The sequence below is a fragment of the Lonchura striata genome, chromosome 3 (assembly GCF_046129695.1).
Source record: "Lonchura striata isolate bLonStr1 chromosome 3, bLonStr1.mat, whole genome shotgun sequence".
In the NCBI taxonomy this organism is placed as follows: Eukaryota; Metazoa; Chordata; class Aves; order Passeriformes; family Estrildidae; genus Lonchura; species Lonchura striata.
In genome coordinates, this window is record NC_134605.1 from 49051433 (window position 1) to 49065217 (window position 13785).

The window sequence follows — 13785 nt, forward strand, 5'->3', positions numbered from 1 at the left end:
CAACTGAAATAACCTATACAATGTTGAATTCTGGCTACCTGCTTGGATTAAGAGGTCATGTTGCACAATACTTTAGATCTGCAAATTCATCTGCTGTGACTGGGATATAATTCCTTTAAAGATGTAAAAGGAGCAATGTTTCATACAGCCTGTTGCTGAAGAACTGAAGAGTCCAATAAACAACTCAGAACATCTCCTGTGCTAAAATAGAACATTTTCATATATAGTTAATTTGAAGTTTATGTATGATAATACTAATGTCTGGTAGACCTGACAAATTAGTGCTAGATATGTGCTGAGTACAGCCCAAAGACACCAAAAGTGGCAAAGGAACAGAAGAAGGACACAAAGGAAAATTATTTACTTGACAAGTTAATGACAGTCTTCAGTACAGAATGCATACCTTCTCTCAAAACAATACTTTGGCCGCATAGAAGTATAATATAGTCAACCTTAGGATAAGAAAAAAATAATCTAGAAATATATATGGAAACATAAACATAGTACATAAGAACACATTCAGAAGAAATATATTAACAATGCAGAATTTGCATATAAAACAGGTGATAAATCATGGTATTTAATGTATTTTAAATTTCAATCTAAGATGCTGAGTTTAAGAATTTTTTTAATAAATAAGTTTACCATTTTTCTGTATAGAAGACCCATACATTCTGCAATAATAACCAGTGTGAAGGAGTAAAAATCCGTGAGATTTTTAATTCATTCCGAAGTTGGAAAACAGGAATTTTTCAACAACTGGCAGGTGCTTACTTTCTGCAAAATGACAATATTCCCTCAAATCATTCTCTACATCTAGAACTGCAGACAGTGGTTCATATGTCCAGAAACTGCAGTGTACAAAAGAAACTACTTCAACATCCATTTCTGCCATAAAAAAGATGGATGCATCAAACCTTTTGAGTCCACAGAAACTGCAGTGCCCTGACGAGTGTGCAGTGCTCTGACATACTACAACAGTTCCCACATCCCCATTTTTAGTTATGCCATGAAATAGATTTGAAGGTTGTATTTTTATTAAACCACTAATGTACGCACATTAATGCACACAGATATGTTAACAATTCATTTTAAAAGCAGCAAATAAACAATACACAATACTTCTAGTTTATTACTGTAGTTTAGTAGGGAACTATTTAAACATATTGAAAATACATGATTGAAAATAAATATATTTATCAGTAACACGTTATTTTGAAGTTGTGACAAATACTCTATTAAATACAAGCACAAAAAATGAAGTGGATATAATACATGTTACACAACTTACTGAAATTTGACCTTTTCCAGGTTTTTCTTTTCCAGCTTTTCCAGCATCCCATTTTTCTGCATTGATATCTGCTTCATTCCATTCTGGCCAAATAGGAAATCTACACTTCTTGTCAGAAGCAGCTACACTGGAAAGCACAGATGGCCTAGAAAACACACAATAGCATAAATAAAAATGAACAGCATTATTAGACAAGGGTAATAGAAACTATTTTATCTTATAAAATATTATTTTTTAATGTAATAGGAATTTTAATGGTTTTAATTATGTTAACTTTTCATCACTAAGATAAGCAAACCTATCTTAGAAACTGCTTGTTATTAGGTATAAACAAACAAAATATTTAATGCATTTATACTTCTGTGAAGTAAATTGGGTAGCTGAAGCACAAAAACAGAATTTAAGGACAGTTTCTTCCCTCTTCTTTTCCCCTGCTTCAAGCCACATGGTTCTCCTTTCTCTCCTAGCATTCATCACTCAGTTCAACTCACTCACCCATCTGAAGGTGTTCTTTAATTTTTCCTGATCTATTCTCTTTGGATAACCAGAAGGAGCTTGCCATGGATTAAAGGTGCCCTGGGGAAAAGGACTCCCACTTCTAGGCATCTGTAAGCTGCTAGACCAGCCAGTGCTGTCTCCAGGCAGTTTTATTCTCAGGGCTCTTGTGCTACCAGCACTCTCACTACTTTCTCTTGGGTTTTACAATCCTGGCAATAATTTTGCTGAGGCTGAAAGGATTTTCACAAGACTAATACACAATATGTTCACAGCCACAAAGTAGCACTAGTGCACCTTCATCTTTCCAGTGCATACAAAGGGCTGAAAAACTGAATTAGCTACAATATTCATCCAATGTTCCTATATATAAATGCAATAAAATGTGTAACTACGTTCCAAAGTCAATCACAGACTACTTAAATGAATAGTCTGACTGAGGAAAATGTTTAGCAAATGACACCGGAAAATCCTATTAAGCTCCATCACTCAGAAGGTGGAAGCAGGGACAAGTCACTTGGGGAAACAGAGGCATTGCTCAAGTGTAGAGCAGTGAAACTACAAAAGCAAAAGCTCACCTGGAGTAGAAATAACCAAAGGATGTTAAGGACAAGATAAAATGCTCCCATAACTACATTGGCAGCAAAGGCAAATAAGGAAGCGCATGTCTGCTGCTCAGTGGGGCAGGGAACAGTGACAAACACGAGAAAGGCCAAGATACTGAATGTCTTTTTGTGTCTTGGGTTTTGTTGGCAAATTTGGCTCTCCCCAGTTCAAGAGTCTATTTACAGAGTCTGTGGGAGTGAAGCATTACCCACAATAGAGGAAGGAGCTGGGCAGCACTTAAGGAGACACTTTAAACTCAAATAGACATGGATCTGGCAATCTGATGTAAACTGCTCCTGCTTGAGAAGGAATTTGACTAAATGGCTCCCAGACGCACCCTTCAATCAATGCTTTTCTATAATTCCATAATACTTTAGCAATAGCAAGGACAAAGACATGGGTAAAAATAAAGATTTCTCACTGTCTAGACATTAACTACTTTCATCCACACTACCAGTAACTCTTAATGGAAGACAGCTGTTAAAATTCAATACCATCTGTGCCTTCTGCTGTGCAAAAACCACCCAAACATTGCCTCTACTTCTCTAACTGGAAGATGTATTCTGTTGAGTGATACCTAGCTTTAAAATATTTTCATCTTTGTCACCTCAGTAATCTGTAAATTGACTCTTATTACATTTGATCTTACATTAATGGCACAATATTTTCTCTAGTGTTTTCTTAAAGACTCAAATGATGCTTCATTCTGTATTCAATAATATTTAACAAGCAATTGAAAAACTCTGAGGTGTTTATCAGTTTCTCTGTATCATTTCCAATTGTTTCAAAGAATCTGCTGCATCTGTGCTAACTGCATGCATGAAGAACAATGAAAAACTAAGCACTGGCTGTATCAACAGATTCAACATTTGTGATATTTTGAAATCTGAATACTTCAAACAGTGATTTAAATATGATTCCTGGCAGTTTCTAAAACATAGTAAAAAATTATAAGTTAAAATTATCATTTTTTGTACGTCTTTCTTACTTCAGATGAAATACAAATGGCATATATATCAATTTTAAATATTTAAGGAATACTCTTCTTTTTTTAATATCTTTTTTCTACTTCTAAATCTGCATTTTCTCTTCTACATGTTTATAGAGAAGCATGGAAATTTCAATTACTGGTAACAATATAAAGATATTCTGACTCCATTCACAAATAAAATTAATTATAATTGCAATAATTTGTAGAACCACAGAATGTTTTGGGTTGCAAGGGACCTTAGAGCTCATCCAGTTCCACCCCTCCTGCCATGAGTAGGGAGGGACACCTTCCACTATACCATATTACTCAGAGCCTTTCCTCATTTCTTGCTATAAGATTTCTCAGTGCTTTGGGACAATAGCAGATTTAAAAATGCATAATTTCAAAATGTAGCAGTGAGATATGGAAGACTTACTTACTTAGCTTACTATCACACTAAGACAGAAAATCACTTTCCACACACTTTGATGTAACAGAATACCCTCAGCATTAACAATGTGGAAGACATGGAAACAATGGTCCCTATGATTGAGATGCCTAAACTAAGTTGTGGAAGTCTAATGCTACTGCTTCTCAAAAAGGATAATTCAATAAGACCTGGAAAATTCAAAAATAACTGCAACTTAATTAGTCTCCAAATATAAGTAATAAATAGTAATAAATGAAAAAAAGACAGCTGAATTAATTAAAATACTGCAGTTGAGTAATGCTATTAAGAAGTTCCTCTATTACAAGAATTGAATAATAAACTGAGAATTCTTTGAAATGAACTGTAAGATACAAGGACAATGTAAATTACTGCTATTTTATGCTCAGGCTGGATGGGTTCATTGTGCAACAGTATTTTTAAAAACCAACTCACTGGCAGACTTCTTTTTAATCCTGTGCTAAACCCTAAGAAGAAAAAGGAAGAATTAATTGCCAAATGAAATAACCATGAAGTTGGTATAATTCACCTCTGACCCTTAAAGCAGCTTCTCCAAGGATACTGGTATAATTGATATAGAGGAAAGAAGGGACGGCATGATAGACAAGCACAACAGGAAAAAGCAGACAGATTGCAACCTAAGTTTTTCAGAGGCTTCAGATTTAATACAGAGACAGGAAACAAGCCCACTGGAAATGTGCTCTCAAGTAATACAGTCATTTAGTCTGCAGACATATGCACTACCACATTCTGCAAGCAAGATCTTGTCATCTTGGTTAATGGAGTCTAGGAAGCAAATATTTTCTTCCTAAAACAGATAAATCTAATTGTAAGTGATCCATGACCATTCCTTAGAGAGGGAACCCAACAACACTGAAGGGAGTCTTGTCAAGAATTACAGAAGTATTGGTAGGTACTTTCAAGTAGCATAGCTACTCCGACCTTCCTTTCCCAATAATCATGTCATTCTGGATCAGACAACAATAATTTTGTAATTTTTTAGAAATCATGAAGACACCAAGAGGCAGTAAAAAAAAAAAGTGTCTCTTTCTGTGGATTGTTTGAACAGTCATAAAAAAACTTCTGTCCTCAGTAAAACTTTTATATTAGGAAAAAGAGGCACAGAACAAACAGATCCTTCAACTTTTTCTCCAAATCTGCGCTGCAGGGAAGCTACTTAAGTTTTTATCTAGTCTCTTTCAACCTCAAAGACAAAAGACTCCTTTGAAGAACTTATTTATAGCAGAAAGTTCTTTTAAACTATAATCACTGAAATGATTTTTAAAAAGTAGCATCTGAATATCTTAGAAACCCAGAGCAGAAACCATGGTAACACTCAAGTTCATAAGAATCTCTAAAGGATACAAGAAAGTTTGGCCAAGTATCAGTAACTCTGTGCAAAATTATATGCTCTTTTTTTTCATACCTAGTGCCATTCTTCAGAAGACAAACTAACAGAATGTGTCACAATCAGATGATTTAATAAGCAGCTAATAAGGTAATACAGTTTCCTTCTTAATATTGGCATAGTCAGCAGCAATTACAAAATAAAACCAAAATATTAATGAGTTGTTTACAATACCTTGCCATTAGTCTTATCTTGGATACTGAAGCCAAAACTTATAGGACTCTCTGCAGAAGTAAATAGTCTATGTGCTCAGAGCTCTCATGTTTGGGGAGACCCAAGCCATGGATGCAGTTCAGGTACAATGAACAGAACAAACAATTGTAAACCATCTATGCTGCAATCACAGTTGCTTGCAAAAGCCTACGACAACAGGTTTTATTGTCATTTCATTTTTATGTACTGGGGTAAGATTTCTTCCCCAAAAAGGACAGAGAACTTTCTATGTGAAGCAAGTTCAAACTGGAAAAGTAAAGTGATGATAGACAGAAAAGAGGAACACCAACTGATTATTCTTAATAGACATACCATTTTTAAAGGCATCTGTAATGGTCACTGCTTCCAAGTGTGGTGCTCTCATTTCTAAACACAGCTGATGTCCCTGTAGGTGTCAGACAAACTACTAACAGACCTCACTAACTTGTCAAGAACGAGCCTCTTTTGAAGGCACACACACATTTGCTAAGAGAGATGATTACCTAGCCTCACATTTAGCTTTGCCAGCTAGAAGTCCACGTTTTCTTACTTTTATTTGCCTTCACATTAATGGAAACCAAGTTATTCCTTCTTGGTTTGCTTTCCAGATTCTAGGAGGAAGAGAACCCCTAAATGCCAAATCCCTTGTGCAAATTTTACACAGTAGCATGCCTTGGACATTATTTGAAAGAAAAATTAATAGAAAATAGTAGTTTAAAAGCCCTGTACGTTTTAAAACTTTTTTTTTTTGTTTGCTCTCCTTGTTTTCAGCCTGATTCCATTTGTTGCCCTAAAAATACTGTCTGAATTCTTATCTGAATTCTGATTTTAGAATTCCAGCTAAAATTTAGTATCTTCTACTGTTTTGATCCATTTATCCCTAATAAACGTTTTTGCTATATAAAAACTTGAAGTCAGAAATTGAATATAAATTAAACACTGAACCAAGAAATAGACTTTTGCCATGCATTATGGGAAAAAAATGAAGATGTATTAAAAAAACTGGTGACATATAGACAGATAAGCAACTGAATACTTAATATACATCACAGTGGATTTGTTTTATCTTGTGTGACAAAATCTACGTAAAGCAAAACATTTTTTTTTCTTTTTTTTGCAGGAATTCCTGTAAAATTCAACCTTCATGCTCATAGCAAGCTCAGGTACAATGTTAGAAGTTTGGACCTGATCCTTCAATTTTTGCATTCCAGGAAGAATAGTTTCTATTGCACAAACTACCATTTGTAAACTGCTCAAAGGCAGAAGTAAAATCAGGTGCATTAAATACTTGAGAAATAATATAATGTATGTGCTGCTTTCAAATGGCAGACCAAGACCCTGTAGTCGGCAAGAGTAATGCCAGAAAACTCAGCTTACCATTTTCTGTGCTGTGAGACAGCTGTTGTGAAAATTCTCTGCTCCCGATTCTATGGAGCCAAAGATCTGCTATAAAAAAGCTTTTAATACAGAATGGAGAAAAATACCTTTACTTATTTGAAAAACATTCTTAAGAATGGAAGGTATCAGATTGCATGGAGGACATTCATTTGACAGCCTTTCATGTTCCACCACACTGGAGGTCACTTAAACCTTTAAAAGATATCCTTCAAACTTATTTTTTTTAATTACATTCCCAAGAGTAGAACATTGAAAATTAATTCCAAGAGAAATTAATTCCAAGGCAGAAACATTATATTATCTAGCTCTTAAATGAGCCCTTATAATGTACAGAAACAAAAACAGCCTACAGAGGTGGGCTTTCTATGCAACGTTACTGGTGGAAAATATAATATACCAATACCCAGATAATGTCATAGCAAGAGCCTGGAAAAGAATAATGTCTTTTCCTGTCATTTTCAGGTACTAATCCCAAAAGAAGTGATCTCTGACAGATTCTTCCAAGATGGTTATCTTGGAGATAACCAAGACTCTGAGTTGTGCTCCAGGTGGGATTGTGAGCTGGTCCAAATCCTTCGAGGTTAACTGGCTTCAAAATGTGGTGGTGACAAGTGAAGTGAACAGACTGCCACAGACAACAAGGGGTTCAAGCCACATCTTGCATTTTCCACCAAGTCACAGCAAGTAACATCTACATCCAATTTGAAGATCAAATTTCTGTCTGATCAATGTGCTCTTCTTCCAACCAGCAGCAAATGAATAGGCATTATAAGGTTATAAGCTGACCTTAGACCCAGCTGTAAGTATGCTACGAGGACTGCTTTTGACACTAAAGTCTGATACTCAAGTATCAAGTAGAAGAATATGAACTGCATGGCATTGCTTCTTTGTTGGCTTCTGTAAAAGCCTCTTGTGCCTTCCATATGGCACCTGAACAATTAACCAAGAGCTAGAAGTCTCTGCATGGCAGAGCATGCCAGTATTTCTGAGGATTTAGGCCAACTAATTTAAAAAGCACTTTGCATGCATTCAGAAAGTTAGGAAATCCTATATCTTCCATGGTGGTTACAGAGAGCTCACAGAAGTAAAGACCATTCTGCTTAAATAGATTAATAACCCCTGGCAAACAGAGTCTCTAACACTATACTTTAAGAATGCTTTCTAGTTCCAAAGCACAATTATTAGTATTTTTCTTTTGACAGTACATTTTCTGCTATGCAGTTCTGCTGAAAGCTGCTTTTCTCCATCATACTGTTCCTTACACTGTTCATCAGAATAGAATTCAAAGTTCCTCTTGCAGAGTCTGATTGTACAGTCTCCAACCAAGGGCTCATGGAGTGTTTGCCTGTAATATTCTCTGACAGCACTTTGAGTTTCATGGAAATAAAAATCTAAAACTAAAATCAGTAGGGAGTACAGCATTTATGTGATATTGCCACTAGAAAATTACTTAACATTTTCATGCCCATGAGTCTATGAAGGTTGAAATCTACAGATCAAATAAGCTGAGCTCTCAGGGGTTCCTTGTTTTAATTAGAATTAACTGGGAAAATTAATTTGAATACATAATTTCCTAATTAATATGCAATCTAGTTTAAAAAAAAATTAAACTTATTGGTCAGCTTATATGCTACTCTAGTATGCTTCTCATATTTACCTGGGGGAAAAAAAATTATCTCACCACAAAGCATGAAACTAAAAAGAAAGCTAAAAGTTAAAGGGAGTAAAAAGTTGTGCCAAGTTGTACTGTGTATATACACTGAAAAATTTTGATAAATGAAGCACAGGCACTGAAAGAAAGAGCTTCATTTTTCTCCTCAGAAATTCTAGGTCTAATTTAGAATTTTTTTTGTGATATTAACAAAATTACTGCCCTCAAAAATATTAGTTAATTACAAAACAAATAGACAATAAAAACAATAAATGAAAAGTGGTTCTTTCAAGCTTAAGAAAGACAATGCAAAATCTTCAGGAACATGTCTAGCTTTAGTCAGGTTAGATTGATGTATTAACACAATAGCACAGTAGTAGAGCTTGCAGAGGGTCAATGATGCAATAAATAACTTCTGAAGAACAATCATGAACCTAAGATCACAACACATTTATTCACTAACACTGCTATGACTGGAGAAAGTACTTATGTGCAGGATGGCATCGCTTGCTTGGCATTTCAGATGGTTAAATTTTAAGGTACATAGATACTTCTCCCTTCAGTTATGCAGCTGGATGTCCTGGAATCCTGGGCCACCACTGATTTATGTTGTGCCTAAATTATTTGAGAGACCAGGAAATGCCTTCCAAAAGGCTGCAGACAGGCATTCAAACCAAAACAATTGTTTATCTTTGGATTGCAATTACCAGCACGCTAAAGGAGACCATGATCCCAAAACATCCTCAGTTTTGTCAGGACAGTAGCTGCAACTGGAGATGAACAACTGCTGTAGCTCAAGATACACCACTCACAGAATCTTGTGAAGCCTTAACTGGCTTTGGCTAGAAAGGATCCGAACTGAGCTGTTTGAGACAGAAGAGCCCCTTGTAGGGGGGATATGTTTTAATTTTGTGATGGAAACAGTGTCGATAACGCAGCGATAATTCAGTTGTTGCTGAGCAATGACTACACAGAGTCAATGCCTTTTCTGCTTTCACACGGCTCTGCCAGCACGGAGGCTGGGGGTGCACAAGAAGGAACCAGAGGGGATTTAGCCCAGACACCTGACCCCAGCGAACCAAAGACTTTCCTTACCATATGTTGTCATGCTGACCAATAAAAGCTGGGGGAAGAAGAAGGATGTAGAAGACATTCAGTGATGACATTGGTCTTCCCAAGTCAGCGTTACATGTGATAAAGCCCTCCTTTCATGGGGGATGGCTGCACACCTGCCCATCCATGAGAAGCAGTGAATGGATTATTTTTCTTGCTCTGTTGATTACCTATTAAACTGCCTTTATCTCAACCCACAAGTTTTTGCATTTTTACCCAGATTCCTGCCCTCATCCTGCTAGGGATGAGCTAGCAAGAAGTGTGGGTCAGAGCTGCCAGATGGGGTTAAATCACAGCATTTGAAACAAATTATAATTTTAAAAACAATGGAGTTTCCAATAAATTGGGCAGAATTAACCACAAAAAATCCCACACCTAATCAAATAAATGCAAAATCAGGGCTAGTATCCTCAATGTCTTTTGTCCAAAACATTCACTCTGTTTCAAGTCTCTAGCAGAAGTTGGTTACAACCTCAAAGCCACACTCAACTCTGACTGTAGCTCATGCACAGCCAAAAACAAGCATAAGCACCTCCAAAGCAGCTTCTACTGTAATACAACAAGCCCTTCTCTCAAATAAAACATGTTGTAATATATGTTGCAAGTCAAAGATGTACCACTGGGCTACCCCCTTGGACCACAAACAAGAGCACAGGAGTACTGAGTGAGAGAATGGGTGAACTGTAGGCCAACACCTTGTCTCAAACAATACCGCAACTGAAAACCTTTATGCAAAGAGTATAAAGGCATATCTAGGATATTTGTCAAATACTTTCACAGTCCCTAAGTATTTTTAAGAATACTGCTCAAGCACTTCCAAGATTGATGTAGTTGCTATACAATGGGTTTATTTTCAGAAGGCTTGTTCACAGATTCCACATAAATTTTTAGTGCCCATTAAAACTTATATTAACCAACATGAGAGGTCCACTAAAAGCTTCAAGTTCAATTACCATGCTCTTACCCACAAGTCATGAGTTCTTACTATTCTCAATTGTCAGCCTATCTAAAAAGCCCAAAACATCAAAAAATTAATCTGGTCAGTCTATATCCTCTAAACTACCAAACTAAAGAACACATGCTAGCAGTGGCTAAAACCTCAATCACAAGCCAGGCTGAGACCTTATTCTAGGCATACAGGAATTGAAAATGAACTAGCAATGCCACTATTTTTTCTGCTCTTATTGTCCCATCCTTTAATCTTAATAACAAATATTATAAAATCCTAGGCATTGGTGCAGCAACCTGCTACTCATTGCAATCAACTAGGCACACAGCTAAAAAAAATATTTTTTTCCAGTCAGTGCAGCTTCAGCCTGTCTCTGTTGGTCCTTAAGGATATATCAGCAGTAAATATTAGTTAGTGACCTCTTTAATAAGAACTCCAGCATGGATCTCGCTTTCCTCTATATACATTGGTGACCTCTGTCTGTGCCACAATTACCCCTAAATCACTTGCCTCTCTTAGCACTGACCATTAACTCCTTACTTTTGTCCCTAATAGCCCAAACCCTAATTGAGATAGACGCTGACGGTTTAATTCAGAAGATTGGCCTTGATGGCATAGAGCTTCATCAAATTAATTTAAAAACATTTTAGTTCATTATCCATTCTTACCACCCAGAATCTCTTCCAGTGCCACGAAAGACATCAAATCCTATTCACCATAGCTGTTGAAACCTGGGAAAGATCAGAGTCTCAGTAGCCTCTAATGGTACAATTAAGAAAAGCTGTAAGGGCTGCAGCTCTTTTGAGCTCTTCAGGCCATCATCTCCAGCAGCTGCCTAGCTCCTGAGGGAATTGCTATCTAATTAGAAAGCAATAATGAAGAGAGACCCAATGGAATATCCTGCAGAGACCCAACGGAAGTCTGGCTAGCAAGTCCAGAGGAATTCTCTTGCCTTCTCCATATGTTTCTGAGGTCCCACTCTAACAATGCAATATATCCACCCATAATCCTGATTAATTTTGCAAAGTGCAGATGTCCTGACTGTTCTAACCACTTGTGAGGAAAAAAAAAAAAGAAGCCTGATTTCACTAGAAATTGAGAAAAGTTATTTAAAGGTGATCAAAATATATTGCACAGATGTTTGTACACATTACTCTCAGAGGATTTCTGCATTAATTTTATCCACAACGGATGAAACTGTAACACTAATTCTTTTTGGTAAGCACTGACAGATTTCAGGATTTTTTTTACAAATTGATTAAAGAAAAATTAGTCTTCTTCCTTTTTATATTACTTCTAGTTAGTATTTTGATCATTAGAGACATATAAAAAACAAGTCACATTTACTATCAGGAGGACAGTATTAGTCAAAAGACAAAGTATTTTTCACATTTTTTGTCCTTGCAACTGCAAGCTTCGTTCTAAAATAAAACAGAAAATCTATCTTACAATCACAACAGAATATTAAACTTACAAGGCAACATTTTCTCAGGCAGGCTGAGAATATCCATTTCTCTTTCAAATACAGGAATAGTTACATTACTTAAGTTTTCATAGATTTACACAAAATTTTTACAGTAATTGTCTCTGCCTCATAAACATCCTGAACAGAATGAACACAGACATCAAAGAGAATCAGAGAATATTCTGAGTTGGATTCCACTAGGATCATCAAAGTCCAACTCCTGGCCCTGCACAGGACACCCCAAGAGTCACTCCATGTGCCCAGGAATGGTGTCCAAATACTTCTTGAACTCTCTCAGGCTTGATGCTATGACCACTTCCCTGGCCAAAACAAGAACAACAGAGTTACTAAGCAAAGGGTGCAGTGAGGAGAAGGAACTAGATACTGGCAGCCTGCAACAGAAAAGGTAGCAAAATGGGAATCAAGGTGTGAAATATAAAGTAGAAACATGAAAATATAAGAAACTACTGTGTAGTAAAGGCTGTGTAATTAGATATGAAATAAGCACAAAGGGGCATTTGAAATTGACTTAAGGAGACAAATAAGTGATATAACTGAAACCTTCATGTATGGCAGAAAGAAAAGGGCCATAAGCACATACATGAGATAGCTTTTTCATTTGAGTCCTGACAGCACCATGCATTCAGGCTTACATTAGAATGAGAAAGCTGCTAACATTATATAAACAGAACTCAAAAGTCAAAACAGTGACAGTGAATGTCAATGTTCTCTATTTATTTGTCTTTTCAGGAAGAAATAGACATTTACACAGAAATATACAAATTCACACTAAACACCCAGCAAATAGAAAATAATTTAAAAATAACTCAAGAGATGCTACTTACACAGAAGTATTAAAGAAATTAATAGGAAGAATTCTTTTCTTTATCATACTTGCTTTCCTTAGATTCCTCATAACATAAAGCAAACCTTCCAGACATTGGGAATTTTCTTTCCTTTCTGTAAGGAAAACTGATGTGCTATAGCCGTCATTAATCATTTTGTCTCCAAAATTGCAGCTAGTTTGGTTCCTCTTCCTAATGAAAATAAAGCGCCCCCATTCTCAAAATTATTGTCCTGGTTGACAGTGATTTTAAACTCAAAATCATTCCAGTGAGCTCTTAACTTCTGGTAGGTCCCGAGCAGCAGCCGAAGGCTTCGTTGTCCTTGCTGTGCGCAAGGTCCGAGGTCTGCGTGCCAGGGCAGGAAGGCGCTACCGCCAGGAGCGCGCCAAGGGCCGCACAGGGAGGGAGCGCAACTTCCACACGAGCTGCGCCCCCAGTCTGAACAAACAAACAGAACCGCAAGAACAACCAAACCCCGCCTCGGCTTCAGAAAGCACTTTTAGCGAAGCACCCAAGTGAACTTTCTCAGCACAAGCTGTTTGCCCGCACGGCGCACGGAAGGCTCGGGGGAAGCTCCCGGCCGGCCGCAGCAGCGCAGGCCGGGCACGGCGCCGTCTCCGGGCCGGCCGGCGGGGCTGCCATGCTCCTGCGCCGCCCTCCCTCTGTCCCGCGGCTCTCACGTTTTGGAGGAGGGGAGCTCCTTCTTCTTGCTCGCCTTGGAGGCCATGGCCGCGGGTCGGTGCCGCCGCGTTGCCGGGCGACCCGCGGGAGGGGCCGCGGGCGGCTGAGGGGCGAGGGCCCGGCCCGGCCACGGCGCCCTGCGCTCGGCCTGCCCTGCCCGCTTCGGGCTCGGGGAGCCCGAGGAACGGCGGGGAGGGCTTTGCGAGCAGAAGCCTGGTTTCGAGGGTAACAGATACCGCTTTGTGTGGCAGCTTCAGGAATCCGTCCAAAGAA

The 13785-nt window shown here is 37.8% G+C and overlaps 1 protein-coding gene across 1 annotated transcript in view; it reads right to left on the reverse strand.

The window, feature by feature from the left end:
• Positions 1 to 13634, reverse strand: part of ADGB (androglobin) — a 97089-nt gene extending 83455 nt beyond the window's left edge. Inside the window, exons 1-2 of the mRNA XM_021527019.2 lie at positions 13512 to 13634; positions 1292 to 1436 (exon numbers count right to left, since the gene is read on the reverse strand). Of these exons, the coding sequence (XP_021382694.1) occupies positions 1292 to 1436; positions 13512 to 13558 (192 nt within the window). The 5' untranslated portion in view covers positions 13559 to 13634. The remainder of the gene's footprint in view (positions 1 to 1291; positions 1437 to 13511) is intronic.
• Between the last annotated feature and the right edge of the window lie 151 nt (positions 13635 to 13785).